The following is a 17657-nucleotide window of genomic DNA, read 5'->3' on the forward strand; positions in this document are numbered from 1 at the left end:
CAACCAAATGTGCCGAGATTATATGTTAAGAATCTGGCCCACACAAACAAGTGCAGTTACTACATCACTTAATTGTAGCAGTTTTAAGTTTTAAAAGTTTGAGACATTAAATATACAAAGTACAAAGACATGAAAAGGTATTGGGTTCATGTATACAGAGCGTTAAGACAGGGAGAGCTGACTAGACTCTATGGGAATGGAGATAAATGGTGAAAGATTGTTGACAGGGGAAAAAAAAAGAAGGATAGAACATGGGACTATGCCAAGGGGGCCACAGACAGAAGCTGAGATCCTTTCTGTGCTGTACCCTTCTCTACTTGTCTATGCCACATTTGTGTTCATGACCCATCACTAACTCAAAAGACGGTTTCACAGAAAAATTAAACATCCAAAGTAGGACTAATACCAACCCTTCATAGATTCTCTGAATGTGTAAGGAATACCTCCAAACTAGTGAGGAAAGCATTGCTCTGATTAAAAAAAAATGCAAGATACAGATAGGAAAGGAATAAAACAAAATCAAATGTTTACATACATCTCACACATACATAAAACCCAGGACTGTGCTTAACCACACACACAAATACACCTCAAACATTCATAAGAGAAAAGGAAGAATTGAAGATGGGAATAAATGTAAGCAGAGTTGAAAGACTTATACACAGAAGATTAAAAACAACCTAGTTTTCCTGAAATACTATTCTACCATCCTTGCTTGGAAGCCAGTAGTGGCTTCCCTTGACTATGACAGAAAATCCATAATCATGTCAATGTGCCATTCATTTAACCTGCCTCACTCTGTACTAACTCATGGCTCAGACCGTCTGAACCAACTTAGTCGTCTGATTATAATCTTCCTCCACAATCAGGTCCAAATTTAATTTTGTCCTCCCTGACCTATTTTTGCCCTAATTCCTCAGCTCTAGTTATTAATATTACCTACTATGAAACTTGGTTCAATCAAGCGGCCTCATTAAAGACAGTTGGAGAAAAACTATAGCAAGCTCATCAACCAGCATCAAATTTTGACTCTGAATTTTCTGAATGAGTTGATATTATTTGTTTTATTCTCACTCTTTTTATGTTAGTAAATTCAGTTTAAATAATAATAGTCTATACCTCACTCCATTGACATAAAAGGACTTCACAATTTTTTCCATGGGACCTGAGATGTTTTCTTGTGACTAATTAAAATCTGAAGGATATTAAAGAACAAAAGTTACTGTAGGTCTTGACTATAAACACACACTTAATCCTATCATTGGCCTCTATGGTTGAGGTTCAAAACCAATAATTATAATCTGTAACTGTTTCTTACTGCTCCCAAAGCCAAGAGTATACACAAAACAACAAAATGCTTCATATTTTTTTTGCAAAGAAATTCAATGGCAAATAATTCATGCTTCTGATACCTTCATCATTTATTTAAAATATATCAAGATACACTATATATATATACATATATATAAAGATATATATATATATATATATATATATATCTTTAGACAACTATTGGTTAAAATTTCTTGGGTGACCTGTAATTGATTTTTATATGAAGATCATTGTAAGCAGGGAAAACTCATAGGGGTGTGTGTGTGTGTGTGTGTGTGTGTGTGTGTGTGTGTGTGTGTTTGAACTTTAGACCCCCTAAAAAAATTCATTTGGATGAATACAATATCATGTCCTGTAAAAGAAATGGATAGGAGCTAAGGGAAGGAAATGTAGCAGTTTATAAAACATGTGTCAAAATCACCTTTACCCTGACAGTTGAGATGAATTAAATCCGCCTCACACCTTATACCTGTCTCTCTGCTTTAATCTCTACATTGATTTTTTGATCAAATAGCCTCAGGACTTGAGATAATAAAAATCACACCAGAGGAAATACAAATCATCCTCTTTGCTCGCTGTCTGGTAGCTTCAGATTTTATCTTTACTTAACAATAATTGAAAAAAAAAGAATTCCGTCAAAACATAAAACCAATGGCTGTCATCTTCCATCAATTATAATTTTTGCTAATGGATATGAAATCCAGTTGTTATTCTTTTAATCTGCCAACTAGATGTCAAAAGCTATTTTCCATCTGTTCAAGGCTTGTGGACACTAACAATACCTACTATTACACTGTCACTTCCATCCGATGGAACATGTTTGACATTGTTTATAATTATGTACAGAGAAATAGTTTTTTGAAAAATGTTGGGCATATGAAGGGCATTTTCACTAATTGGTAAAAGTTAAACAACGACACCTCCTAAAACCCATTCCCCTCATTTGCTCTATGACCCAAGAAGTTTATAATCATTTTCTCAGCATTTACTAGACAAGACTTTATTTCATATATGTTTGAAAATGGCTCTATGGACATTACTGTTTAGGATATTTTCTTGCCCTGTTTTTTTAAACAAAAGATTAACATCCATTTTGCTCTCTCTCTCTCTCTCTCTCTTTTCCTTTCTGTCCAGATCCAAAATAACTTCCGTGATGTAGGATTTTTTAGGTAAGAATTATTTCTTGCCTGTGCCTATAGGAATAGTCAATGTAAGACAAAGCATCCTGTTCATTTCCAATGCCCCCCTAACACACCCACATCTACACACTCATCAAATACTCTCTCAACCAACCACTCTTTGGTATCGTTTGAAATCCGGTGTCTGCCTGTCCTTCAGCTCATGGTCATACCTAGCTTATGAAAACCTGCTGTCTTCCAGCAACTGCCGTCCTCTGTACACATAGCTGGAAGGGTATCAGGGACAGAGGCTGCTGTCACACAGAGTCTTCCCTTATTGATTCCATTGCTGAAGGAAAAATCAGTTTGCAATGTGAGCAGAAACTGTGAGGGTCAGTCGCAGGCTGAAAGAATTGCCTATAAATATTTAACCACGTCTAAGGCAAGTGAACTCACTGAAACTACAGAAGCAGGCAGTAAGGGAGGGAGGGGAAGGGAAGAAGAGCAGAGAGGAAAAAAAGAGAATGAGGAAATGAAGGATATAAAGAAGAGAGGGACAATAAATTGAAATAAAGTTCTATTGCTGGTAATAATAATAATACTTTTGTTTGTTGCTGGGTTTTCTTTTTTTCTGTTTTTGACACTTGGAACATCTCTTGTCACTCACCATCTGTTAGGATCAGCCTTATGACAAAGGTTTCCTTTTCTCCTGTGCTAGCCTCAGACCGGCATCTATAAAGTCCAAAATCAGCAGCCGTGGCATTGGGGATGACGACACTCTGCATGCTCTCCTGGCTGCAGGTGCTCCATATTTTTCTTAGGTACTTTGATGTGTATCTTGTCCCTTGAGAGAGGTTACAGGAAGCTAAGATGTCTACCTGATGAGGCTGGACTCTTTCCCACATGACTTGCTGCACTGGCCAGTTCCTTGGAAGCTGGCAACTGAGTGTGACATTTTGTCCAGGTTCTGCATACAGGTAGCCATCTGAGGGTGCAAGTATTGCAAAACTATCTAGAAAAAAACAAAAAGAAGAAGAAGCAGAGACTTAGGCAGATGGTCAAGTAAATCTACCCAGGGACTCATGCTACCCAATGAAGTTGCTCTGAGATTAAATAGTAACTTCACTTTGCATTTTTGTAAGAAAATGGATTTTTCATTAAGGTCTTGTAGACTGAAAAAGAGATAAAGTGCTTGACACATATCCTTTGTTGGTTAACCAGACAATGAGAAATAAAGCAAAATACCTTGGTACATTTTTAAACAGTAATTATATCATGGTCTAAATTAACAGAATTGAACCAGTAACTCTAATTTCCAGATTATAATATGGGACAATAGACTAAGGCTTTAATTGCCATGAAAAGATACTATACCATTTTTCATTAACTACATCCAGTTGTACAGGAATATCTAGTACCTAGGTGGAATCTCACATGTAGTATAAACTTCTGGTGTCAAGAATATTCTCAGAAATTCCTACATTCACCCCACCATTTGCAGAGTTTACAGCCCAAGTAAGCATCATCAAATATTTCAATGATTGTCTGTTTTAGTATGTTCTGTAGACCTTTATGTGCCTTTTGGAGGTTTGTACGGTTCCATTTATCTTCACAACAATAGGAAAATGCAATTAACCTTCTCCAATCCCGATTTTCGCTAGTGTAAAGCATATACTGTCACAGGCTCAGATACCTTCGGTAGTGAATGCCAAAAGACTCTTGTGTTTAACATTGTATTCCGTGTTAATCTCTAATACTATGAACATGATAGATATAACCCACATGAACAAATGTTCTTTAGGGGTACTCCATGTTTTGTGAGGCCAGGAAGTTTGTGAACTTAATGTAGATAATAAAACTCAAATTTTTCATTTCTAAGATCATGATAGCTAAACAAGTGAAATAAGCAACAGCTTCATTCATCCAAAGTCTTTACTGCCACAAACCAAGAATCCTGAGTTGTTAACGAAGAAGAGAGGTCTGAGAAGCAATGATGTCATAGAGCTTATGGGTAGGTGGGGTGATAAATAAAAGGGGGGCATCTATGTATCTGTACCAGCTATGCTCAGAGGTGGCAAGGAGCAAGTGCTTAGGCTTATAGAATAATCAATCCACAGGAAAAGGAAGAGAAGGAGGAAAGGCTATGAAAAATAAGAAAAATGCACATTTGAAAGAGAATGCAAATCTAAAGTACAGTATGATTTGCTGTTCATATTAGATTAAAACCTTATATCTACTGACACCAAAAACTAGCTCCAACAAATGGCTCCTGGTGTGAAAACTTCTGCATACAGAAAAGCCACAGCTGTCTAATATTTCAGTGTGTGGCCCTGCAACCATTCAACAGAAGTAACACGTTGCCCACATAAGAGGCATGCAAGAAATGTTTCATCTCTGAGCTAGAACCTAACACAACAGAAGGAAAAAAAATGAAAAGGAGAAAAAGTATAATAAGAAAAATCAAAGCTTAGAGGAGAGAATGGGGAAGTTAAAATTAAGATGGGGGAAGTAACTAAAAAGCGATAGGAAACTGAAGGGAAACACTAAATCAGACACTAACAGTCTGTACGAAAACACCTGCTGTTTATATGGAAGCAAGTGGTCGTGGGCCTTCAGGGGCAGGCAGAGAAAATCCCTGGCTACAGGTTTTGGTGTTTGTCTTCGGGACTCACATTTACATCTCATTCTCTTCAGTATTTCTGTTCATGTCTCTACTCTCACCTTGGAAGCTTTCTTTAGGCTGTTGTCACCCTGCCCTCTTCTTAGGAGCAGCTTCATATCCTTGCCAATCCATGAACAATGTCCTAGGTTCTACTTAGGGAGATTACCTGCATTTATACGAAGGACAAATCCATGAAGCACTGAAGAAAAATCTCTACCCATGAACACCAGGAAGGACCTAAAGGATGCAGGGAGCTCTAGGAGCAGACAGGTTCCAGTTCAGGCTCCACATAAGGACCCAGACCCAACTGCCTGCAGACTCAAACAACGGCAAAAATCAGTATAGCTGGTTCGAAGCATAGAGAAGCTTCTCCTGTACCCCCATCCCACCCCAGTCAAGTTTCATTCTAAGAGAGCTGACTTTTTGATCTGAAATGAAAACCAAGCCCCACATGAAGGCTGCTTGTGGCTGCTATGCTCTTCCAAGTGGAAGACTGTCCACTCTGACACTAAAAATAACAATCAAGAAGGGTTGACATAAGAAAGAGGGCATACCATCCTGACACACTGTAAATTCAAAGGTCAATCCATTTCAGTCAGAGACAAAACTGCCATGGTCCATGGGCACAAAAAGGTCTGATTTTAATTGAATCCCAAAATGGGGGAAAAAATAGAAACCCATTGACTTCATACTTATAATTCAGCTGTGTACTAGTTTCTAAGATAAATATAATAATATTGTCTGTGTAATTTTTATTGACATATTCAACTTTACAAGTGACTTTTCTGTCATGATTATAGATCATTAATTTAAAAAAAAACATTAGTTCTGTGTTTTATCTACTTTTCCAAGTATCACTCAACCCCTGGAGTGCCAATCACAGCTGGGTATACTTATACTTCATGCTAGGGAAGTCTGTAGCCTGGGAAGCTCTTCCCATCATCCAGTGAGGTACAGCAGTTTCTTTCAAAATTGTTATACTCCCTCCCTCCAGGAGTGAGGGGGGAACACAAGAGGTAAAGCAAGTGTTACATGTCTGAGAAAGCTCAACACTAAAAGGTTTCTGGATAGACCTTCTTGGGGTTGTAAAGGCAGTAAACAGTACTGGAGCACCAGATAGTGACAGGGCTAGTGCTTCCATGAGCTGTCACTAGTTTGTGGGTGCTGAAGTATTCTTTGGGGTGATGTAGCTTTCTTTGAGTCATTCCTGCTCCTGTAAGTGACCCTTCACCCATACTTCTGTTAGTCACCTAAATAAGATCTTATTGGTTCACCAAATTTGGTCCATCATGAGATTTCTTTCTAGGGTGAGTAGATATGTGTGTCATGTCTCCCAGAAAAGAATTGCTAAATACCCTCATCAACATCACAGAGCCCTGGGCTTCTTGAAACACCAACTTCACAAGCCAAACCTTTGTGCAAGCCAACTAACAAGTTATACCATTCTGTCTTAAGCCCCAAGAGACACCCTTGCAAGAAATGAAAGAGGACAATCAATGTTATTTTAACAAAAAGTCAATTAGCACTCCACATTGTAATCAAAACTATTGTAATTTAAGAAAAGCAACACGCCAAAGAAAGATGCCATGTGTCAGGGTTCAAGCAGAGAGGTTTTTTTTTTTTTTTTTTTTTTTTTTTTTAATTAGGGAAAGGAACCATAAAAAAGAGAAAGGTCAGGAGGGAGACTAGCCTCCAGAGACAGGAGCAGGAGGAGAGAGGAGAATGAAAAGGGAGGGAGAAAGGAACAGAGACAGAGACAGAGAGATGGATGGGAAGTGGGCAGGGAACTTTTAAAAGGGAAAGTAGTGAATGTGCACAGGTGGTGCTCTTAGTGGCTGCAGCTGAGAATGTGTCCTGTCAGAACCCCAAGGACAAGTTAGTACAGATGCCTGAATACTAATAAATTGATTGTTTTGGGTGGCATTGACATCTGTAATAATCCTCATATTGAGAAATATATTTAAATAACATTTTAATGCCATAATAAATTGAAATTTCCACACAAAGGTTAGATACATCTGAAAAATCATGAAATGACATTCGTGTTTCCTAAGAAGTAATCTTGCCAAAACAACCAAGCTTTATTCTAACCAACCTTTTAAAGTTACTACCAAATTACAGAGCAACAAAGAGTTGAGAAACATGTTATATGACACCTGAGAAGGCAGAACATTGGACTACATAGAATACAAACTTATGGCAACAAGAACAAAAGAAAAGGAAAGAACACACAAGTTCAAAAGGACTAAATAGCTCTAATGCATGGAGTTGAAAAGCAAAATACTGATATAACTTGAGAAATGTAAAAGAAATAAAAGTCTAATAAGAAGGTATATGATAAATGTTGAAAAGCAATATTAGGGCCAAGATTGGTGGTTTGACAAGCTGTAAAAAATGGCACGTAGAAATTTTTCTTACTGCTATTGCTGAAATGACTAAGGTCACACCATGATCTTCTGATTTCATTCTGTATTTGCTTAGACAGTTCTTAGCATTCTACCTTTCCCAACAACAGTCACATCTGCCTTGGCAAGACATTTGAGATTTTCCTGGCCTTGACTATGGTCCGGACATACTAACCCAAATAATTAGTAAACTAAAATAACTATAAAAGTATAAGTAAAAAATTAATTGCATGTTGTATCTAAAATAATTACTATGTACTGCCAGGATTGAGCATTTCAAGGTTACTCTGACCCTCATCTAACTTTGGTGTAGAGTATGTTTGATCTTTGTAGTTTTTGTCTTTATAAACTCTGTACACTTGAGCTTGGATGCCAAGAGATTTTTCAGAGGCACAAGCCTGCTCATCATCTGGCTACTAATAAAAGGGACTTAAAACTTGTAATTGGTTTAATCAGTATGGTTTCCAATAACTATCTCACATGGATCATTTCATTTCTAATTTCTTAATTTTCTTAATTAGAGATCTAAAATTATTTGTTCAAAAAAGTTTGGGAAGCCAGACAACTGAGCTAACTGGGAGCATTTGGTTATCAAGGCCCTTCACCCTCTCAGACTCTCATTGTTGCTGTAACTGTGTAATAGGGTAATAAAATAATGAAGTTGTTTCACAAATGAGGGCATCTTAACTTCCCAAAATGCTATGCTTATAGGCAAAATAATACAATTCAAACAAATTTCCTTTTATTCTTGAGCCCATGCATTTTTCATGCCAGAATATCTCCACTTCTCTAACAGTCTCCTTACTTTTCCACCTCCGTTTCTAACCAGACCCCTTCCACTCATTCGAGTGGAAATGTCTGCAATCTTAAAGCCTTCTTGGACCCTGTGATATGCTACCAAATGTCAGATCATTCTTTGTCCTTCCCTATTCATTCAAATTTATTGAAGGTGTGGGTTTCCCCTATGTTCTCATTTTCCATGGGTTTTTCATGCAGTTAGTCTCCATTTCTACCATTTCACCAGTACTCCAAATGTCACCTGTGCCCTTGACCCTAAATGTCAGCGGTCCAGGCTTCTATAAAGCCCCACTCTACCTAGCTGGCATCCATGCTTTTTTGCTTCCCCTCTCTCCTCTGAGACACACCTCCAATCTCCTCCAGAATTTTCTCCTCTTTCTCAAGTGTTCTTCTCTGAACATCACTCTGCATTTGCCATCCTCGGGTGTTCATGTCTACCCTCACTTCTCCACTACCTCTTGTGGGAGAGAGGTAAAAATCAACAGCTCCCACTTGATCAGATGTCTCCATCTGATCTTTGGGTTGCCAAAGTACAAGACAATAACTTGTCCTTAAGATGTTTAGAATAGACTAAGTGTTAAACTGCCCCAAGCCATCTGGGGTAGCTATTATTACATCAGCTAATTAGAAGTGCTAACACTAGTGGCTTCAATGTATTCCCATCCCTGCCTAGTCTGTGAGATGCACAATGGAATGCTTCTAATATCCAAGCACAGACTGCAGGGCAACTAAGAAAGTGTTCTACAGTGACCTGAGATACAGTTCTCCAAAATCAGTAGACAAAATAAACAAACAGACAAGATAAATAAACAAACACACTAATTTCCAGTTAGAAGCAGAGTCCAGGAAGTGGAAAGGAGATGTTTCTGAAATTCAAAGAACAGTCCGTGTGGGAGGATGCTGTAGCGAGGGTAGAGGAAGGAGGCCAGACCCCAAAGACTAAATTTCCCCCAAAGTAGCTTCACCTCCCTCCCTCTTCCTGTGACAGATAAAAGTCAGAGAAAGTCAGTTGTGGCAGACCCCTAACTGAAGCTTCAAACAACTTCAAGCAGAGCAGAACAAGAACCTGTAACCTAAAACATGTCAATATTCATAGAGCTTCAGCAGGACAATTCTCAATTACTGCTGTAAAAATCACTGAAATGTGTTCAAGTATGGAAAGTGACAAATAGGTTAGATACCCTTTCCTTAAGATGCAAGTTGGGAGATGAGTTGAATGTGTTCCACTAAACTTACATGGCAAAGTTCTTAGACTTCACCACCAAATACAGTGTTTCAGAATGAGTTCCACTGTGGATGTTACTAGTTAAGATGAAGTCATCCTGCAGTAGGTCAACCCTTATCCAATATGACTGGCATCTTTACATTTCAAAGAGGGGAAATTTGGACACAGAGGGAGAGGAATAATGTCATGACAGAATGAAGGGTGGAGTACCACAAGCCAAGGAATGGCTGGGGCTTGGAAAGAGGCCTGGCACAGGTGTCAGAGGAAGTTGCCTGTTGACATTGGTGCCACATACTTCTAGCTTCTCATTCACCCAGGATAATCTCCTTTTGGGCAAGCCACACAGACTATAGCACTTTTACAGTAGCTGTATCAGTAACTCAAGGCTACACTTGGGTAATAGGACCTTCACTGGGCCACTCTGAGGCAGCCAGGATGCCCTGTTTAGAAAAGCAACAGGTCCCACTATGAAATACCATTTGCCACCCTTCATTTAAAGTGCAGATGAAAGGTAAAGGAACAAAGCAAGATAAAAATGAAGTAAGAGATTGCTTGAATGAAAAGCAATGATAAAGGGAGAAGGATGAGAGCTACCATCAAGAGATAAAACACAGCCTGACAAAGCTGTTCCAGGACAGACAGGGACATTTGTCTAAATGGAACAAAAGAGATCAGCCCTGGATGATGACACAGGGACTCAGCCCTGAGATCACAAATAAAGGGAAGATTTACAGTAGGTCCAGAACAGGCTGCACCTATCCAAGCCCTAAAGAGAAAACAGTTTGCCACACTGCCTGGCAGATCTGATTCCCACCACGCAGGATTCCAAGCAGTGATCCAGGCTGCAGGCCCAACCCTAGAGCTTCCAAGAGCTCTAGAGAGCCTTTATCTGAGGGTAACCAGGATCTGCACTTTTTAATTGCTACCAGATTCTCTCACCATGCTACCTGGAAGTAATACTGTTTATTTAAGTCAGTAGCACAAAGTTTGCTGAACCACATGAAAAACTCCAACTTTCCAACAATTCTGCATTATTTTCTCCCAGCCAGAGAAACAAATAGTGGGGTACAAGAATCTTAGGGAGTACATTTCTGAGGTCTTTTAAAACAGAAAGATATTACAGTCCAAGAGCTTTCAGTTTTTCTTCTAAAATGTTACCAAGAGTCTCCACATTTAAAAATAAATGGTGACTTTATGTGTAGAAAATTTTTAACAGAAAAAGAAAAAAGTGTCTAAGAGGATTAATCCTAGCTTTAATCATCTTCCAGCAGAGAACACAAGCTGGAGTATACTAAGCCTTTTATCTCATACTAAAAACACGCGTGTGCAGCTTTAAATGAGACATCTTCATCAAATCCCTCCTTTCAGAGCTCAGGGAACCACATGAAAGAGGAGGCAGACAGAGTGTGAGAAACAAAGGTGAAGGTGAGCAAGGCCCTCTGAAACAACCAAGCGAAGCTATTATGAACTCACAGAGACTGATGCATCAAGCACAGGGTCCGCAAGCATCTGCACCAGGACATACATACATACATACATACATACATACATACATACATACATACATACGGTAGCTTTCAATTCAGTACTCTTAAGAGACTCCTGAATGTGTAAACAAACGGGTCTCTGATTCTTGTGCCCTCTCTTGGGGCTCTTTTATTTTTCAATTGGCTTGGTTTGTCCAACTTAAAGGTGATGGTTTTCATTTTATCATATATTTGATTCTATTCATATTTGTTGTTATCTCTTAGAAACCTATTCTCTTCTAATGAAAGACAAGAAGGGAGTATATCCAGATGTGAGAGGAGGTGTGGAGGAACTGGAAGAAATAGAGGAAAGGGAAATCATTTTTAGATTATATTGTATGAAAAAAAGAATCTATAGTGAATAAAAAGAAGAAATGTATGTACATTTTGTGAACATATTCACATGTGTTTATAGGTGTGCATGCATGTTTATGTTCATGTGTGTAGGGAATAGAGGTCAACATCAGATGCTTTCGATGATCAGCCTCCATCCTATCTTTTTCAGAACAGTCTCTAAATGAACCTAGACCTTGATGATTCAGCAAGACTGAATAGCCAACCAGAGATCCTCATTTCCAACCTCTCCATAACTATGACTACACACACATATATCATCTGGCTTTTGACATGGGTTCACACGGGCACTTTACTGGCAAACCCATCCCCCACTTGCAGTGTATTTTAAAGTAAGGCCATCAACCCTGAATAATTCCTTACTTATATGCTGGCATTAAATGCATGGCATATGCTAACATACTGAGCTTCTGCAGAGAAGCCATCAGGCTGCTGAACAGTAGAATCCTTTTCACCCCAGCGGGAGGGTGTGAAGCCACAATGAACCACTAATTCTTATATCACAATGAAGGCTGGCAGAGATAACTGAAGCTTTCCCCTCCCTCACCCCCCCCTTCCTTCATGGAGGCTGAATTTCACAGAGACAAACAGGACCCAAGACAGCCTTAGATCCTAAATATCTTACTCTCTGGTGCCTTAAATCCTATAATTAGAAATCAACTTCTGTCCTTATCCTTATTAAAATGCATATAACAGTTTCGATTCCTGGCAGGCACCAACGCAGTGTGAAATTGCCCATTAGTCTGTTTTTCAAGCAGAAGTAAAGAAGGCTCCCACAGACAAGGATTTCAAAGCACACTTGTAGGAAGGTGGCAAGCAAGGCCTGGCCCATGGGTGTGTGGAGGACAGTGAGCACCTGTGACGTGCACTGTCGGGGATGCAGGACTCATGCAGGAGGAAGGGGCACAAGCAGGGTGCAAGAGAGTTGACTTTGTTCCTGCTGTCTTCCTTCTCTTTTCCTTCTTTCTTCCCTGCTTCCCTCCCTAGCTTCCCCTTTCATTCTTATGCCCTCTACTCCTCCCTCCCTCGTTCCCGCCCACATTCATTAAGCAAAAGGAGAAGTGTGGGGGGTCAGCTGCTCTTGGAGATTCACCATGGAGGCTGCATTTCTACACAGACCCCTGTGAGTTCTGTTATGCATCTATACACTAACTCTGTGCTCACTAAAATCTCTCAAAGGTTAACAGACGTTGTTGTTGTTGTTGTTGTCTGTTTGTTTGTTTTGGTTTTTTCCCCTGGAGGAAACTCTGCTTAAGGTCTCGAACTCTAATAAATTTGCCCATGTTTACTGCATTTATATCAAGTATATTTTTCTTTTTTTTACAAGTTCAATTTTCTTTCCTTTCCCACATCTTGGAACTATATCACTATTTCAGTTATCTAGTTCATTATATTCCTTTTTTTTTTTTTTTTTTTTTTTTTTTTTTTATAAGCCCAGGTGGCTTTCCAGAAATGCTAACTAGCATTTCTGACGCATGACATTTGAATAACGACCAAGAAGCAACTGATATATTAAAAATATGAAAACAAGAAATGAAATGTTCACTTCCCCAAAATGTAGTAAACACATATTTACACAGATATGGACTTACATGTCCCAACTTCCTATAGACACAAATCTTTTTTCCTTTTTTTTAATTTAAATTTGAAATAAACTTGTTTTACCCTCCCATCCTCCCCTATCACCCCCACCAAACCCCAGCCTATCTCCTTTCTGCTCCCCAGGGAGGGTGAAGCCTCCCATGGGGGATCTTCAGTCTAGCATATCATTTGGAGGAGGGCCCAGGCCCTCCCCCATGTGTCTAGGCTTAGAGAGTATCTCTCTATGTGGGATGGGCTCCCAAAGTCCATTAGTATACAAGGGATAAATACTGATCCATTACTAGAAGACACAAATGTTTTAATTAAACTTGAAAATCAAGTTCAATTACAAATTAAAAATTTTCATATAGTTTTTGTTTTGTTTTGGGGGTGTGGTCTTTGTTTTTGTTTTGTCATGGGTTTTTGTGGGATTTTGTGTGTATGTGTTTGTGTTTGTCTGTTTGTTGTTGGTTGGTTGGATGGCTGGTTGGTTGGCTTTTTAGGCAGTTTTCTCTGTGTAATGGCTCTAGCTGTCCTGGAACTTTCTCTGTAAACTAGACTAGTTCTGGACTAGAACTCGCATCTGTCTCCGAAGTGCTGGGGTTAAAGGTGTTTGTCACCACCACCTGGCTATATATGGTTTTTAAAGGTGAACCATTTTTTTATTACTATGACTCCCCCAATTAATTTTACTCTGAAAAAAAAATAGAAAGCCATTCTTTAAAATTTCTGTAGGAAAAAAGAAAAAGAAAAACCTGTTCTATGAAATAATAGTCATTTCCTCTAAGATAAGAAAATGAAGCCCTCTGCTTATATTCAGCATTAGACATCTTCAGCAGCAACACTAAAAATACTTAAAATCTAGCTACAGAGTGAGCCATTCAATGTTCCCCTGAATACTTGAATATTAATCCATTTTATTCAGTCAGGATTTCTGGAATAGGAGAGTGTTTTATATGGTATTTGCATTCTATGAAACAGAGATGTAATTGTCACTCCAGCACTGAACCTTGCATGTGTATGATGGTTAATAATATCTAAAATATCAGAACTCAGCTTGGGCAAAAGTCCTGTATCACAGGGAGCCTCGCTAATGCTGAGAAGAGGCAGCTCTTGAAATGGACACTCTGAAGACCCTAAAAATGCTCAATGGGATCCATTCACCTTGGTCAGACAACCAAGCTTCTTAGCACTCTCCTCCATGGGTAGAACCCCTAGGGTAACTGACACCCACATTGCCTAACTACCTGCTCATTTGTAACAAGAGAGATAGACTCTCCCTGCCTTGGACACCCTCAGGACTCTGTGTTCACCTCCCAGACCTTGTTTGTGGGTCATTGTTCTACTTCCTTGGTCTAGCTTCTCTGGAGGATTTTCCTGTAAACACTGTAATCTGTCTGGTCATAAGTAACCTCCTCTTAGCACTGCTCCTGGAGAATACAGCTAAAGATATATGTAAGTGCTGGGCTCTATGAAAATTACACAGCATTCAACTTACATCATCCTGCACAAGAGACAACACAAGGCTTCCCAGAATCTTCATGGCTTGAGTTAATTAAAAACTTCCTCTTCAACTCAGTCAACCTCTGCCAACCTTCAAAGTCTGGCTAGCCATCCTTCTCTTGCATGAACAGGAGTCAAATAATGACTGGGTCCTAGAGACCTTATTTTATTTTCATCCTTTTCTATAAATGCATAAAATAAATTGCTGCACTTGAAGATAAACTGATACCACCCTGTGTTGTGTGTTGCTTTTCTCAATTATGATGAATTCTGTAGAGACAAAAATAATTTCTAAAATATGTGTTTGCTGCCCATTTTATCTACTGTGTTTCAAATGTTTTCAAAATAAATGTACCATGTATTATACTTATTTAACCTCAGGAGGAACCTTACATCTATCCGATGCTCAAAAACAACTTGCTAAATACATTACTTCACCTGTGAGAGCTAAGCACAATATCAGAGAAAGTTGTACAACAGAAATAATGACTTCTAAACAAGACAGGATAGAAATATGATACAGTTTTAAAGGTCTTTATGTTCTTTTCTATGGAACCATAGAAATAGTTACCCAAATAGACTATAATTCAAGCTCTTCTCCTCTTTGGTCCTCATGGATTCTTAAGCCATAAAGGTGAAACATGGGTATGGTTATACTCCATCCTTGTTTAAAAGACTGTATGTTCCTCATTGTCACTCAAGTACAAAGTAAAAGTTATATGCTTTTACTCTTGCCTTTGTCTACTGTCTCGCCTCCTGTTAGAATCTACAGTAGATGTTCCTGAAGAACTGCATTTACTTTATTTCTTTGTGTCAGCCATATATTCTCAAATGCATTCTTCTACCCTTTACACTTCATTCCAAAAGCAGTTTTACTTTAATACTTTCTATCACTCTGTATTCTATTTGCTGACTTTCTTGCCTGCACTAGGAAGCCGGTAAGTCCTCAAAGGTACCATACTTGCAATATGTGGAATATTAATTCAGTGCCAAGCATATTAGTTTGTGTAATGAATTTCATGGATAATGGGTTATTAACCATTTCCCAAAGTGTTCTAAGCTTAGTGAATAATACCAAATCCAACACAAATTGTGGTTTTCATTTCCCAATGTACTAAAGAAAATACATGCAAGATCTATTCTTCCTGGTATCACATCCACACAATAGCCAAGACCTCAATGGTATGGTTTTGTTACCGTTGCCACAAAATGTTCCAAGTATTATTCAAACCACAAAAAGATGGACAGTGTTTTTCACACACCTCTAAGGAAAGAGAGGCTGAAGTTATTTAGTTCACCTATAATGGAATTAAATATCACCATACTGAGAAATCATAATGAGCACAAGCTATTAAAGGGGATATAGATCATCATCAAACATGCCCAGGAATGCAAGCAGTTCAGGAAAGAAAATCCAGAAATAGGAAGAAACAAATACCCATGTCGCATATATACTGTAATAGGCATTTAGAAAATGTAATTGCCAAATTATCAAAATATATTTGTAATGGGGAAACAGGTATGCTAGCAGAACAAAAGAAAACAAATCTTAATCAGCATTCAATTTGTACCCTTTGTCCATCAGAAGAAATGCCTACACATCAACCCAGGAAACATGACTTCAACAAAAGTCTAAGTGTGAATATTGTTATCAAGCATTAGTTGAAACAGGAAATGATAGAAATAATAAATGTCCAGCAATATAATGAGATCAAATAAGTTATGAAAGGCTATGGATGTTTATCATATACAATACAGGAAATAATTTCATGATATCTCCACTTTACTAATAGTCCAAATATATATGTGTGCCTATGAATAAGAATTAAATGTAAATGGAGGATGGAATAGAAGGAATCTTAAGCTTTATTTTTCATACATACTCATGTACACACACACACAATTCTATCAAAGAAACTTTGCCCAACAAATCATATCTTTTAATCACATTATCTTTGGTCTATAAACTTTACTTTCTGCTCAACTGAATGCAACAGACTTTGCTTTCTTGTATATATTCAAATTGTTGCTTTCATTTCACCATTCAACATGAAATGGGAAGTTTGTCATACAATCATAAGTGGCACAGGCATCAGAAAGCAGGTATGAAGTAACTGACTGGCTACTTTTCAGATGGTGCCCATTCTGTCCTTTGTGCTTGTTTGTTTATATCCATGTGCCTTTGCTTTCTTAGTTCAAGAAAGGGTATCTAGAATCCTTTAAATTCTGTGATCAAGATGTCTTAACTACATTTCTTTTTAAGCTTTTGGATATAAAATTCCACCACAATGAAGGTGACAACATGTCACCCCTCTTATCAAGGGTTTCAATTCTCACACTTGAAAAAGGAACATGATTCTCACTAAATGTGTGATAATAATCTAACCTCAGGGTCTGACCTAATTGTGGCCATGCTTTCTTGAGTGCTTATTATCCGCATGTTACAATACAATGATTTAAACATTTGGTTTCATTTTAACACTTACAGCAATCCAGTGAGGTACATATAATGGTATCATTTCATAGAATCTGAAACTCAGGCAAGATGAGTAAGAGCAGAGCCTGTCTCTGTTTGACCTGGTCACATGCAACAAAACCTGTTCTGATCATTCTCAAGTCTCAGATAGCACAAAGAACAGGTAGCTGATGGCTTTCCGGTTTACTATCTCCTTGTACTTAGGATAAGGCAATCCTGGATCTACATATGGACCTGTGAGTTATGACTTGGGAATAAGAAAGACTAAACTTTCCTGGAGGGTTCCTGGAGGACCAGAAGAAATGCAGTATCACCTCACATTGGCAGCAAAATAGTCCCTGTACCTGTGGCAGCATCTTTTCTATCCCTCTACCCATGATGGTGTGAAAGCAACCAGAGGAAAGAGACAAGTAGAGAATATTGAGAACATCTGAGAAAGAAAAATAAGAACATTGCATTGACAGAGTCTGAAAACAAACACAATAATTGGAGAATTAAATTTTCTAAAGGATTTGTTACTGATTGTTACAGATAACAAGAGCTGAGGATTTTGAAATTTACATTCCTCATTTCTCATGGTGATAAAGGCACTAGCTTTATCACAACTAGAAAAAAAGGGGGGTTACTATTTTTTATCAGGAATTAATTGTAGAATTATCAGATGTCATTTGTGATAC

General features: G+C 38.3%; 1 protein-coding gene across 1 annotated transcript in view; it reads right to left on the reverse strand.

Moving 5' to 3' along the window:
- Cd226 (CD226 molecule) overlaps positions 1–17657 on the reverse strand; it is a 63183-nt gene that overhangs the window by 20017 nt on the left and 25509 nt on the right. The window contains exon 4 of the mRNA XM_051202108.1: positions 3118–3462. Within this exon, the coding sequence (XP_051058065.1) occupies positions 3118–3462 (345 nt within the window). The remainder of the gene's footprint in view (positions 1–3117; positions 3463–17657) is intronic.

The sequence above is a fragment of the Phodopus roborovskii genome, unplaced genomic scaffold, assembly GCF_943737965.1.
Source record: "Phodopus roborovskii unplaced genomic scaffold, PHOROB, whole genome shotgun sequence".
Classification (NCBI taxonomy): domain Eukaryota; kingdom Metazoa; phylum Chordata; class Mammalia; order Rodentia; family Cricetidae; genus Phodopus; species Phodopus roborovskii.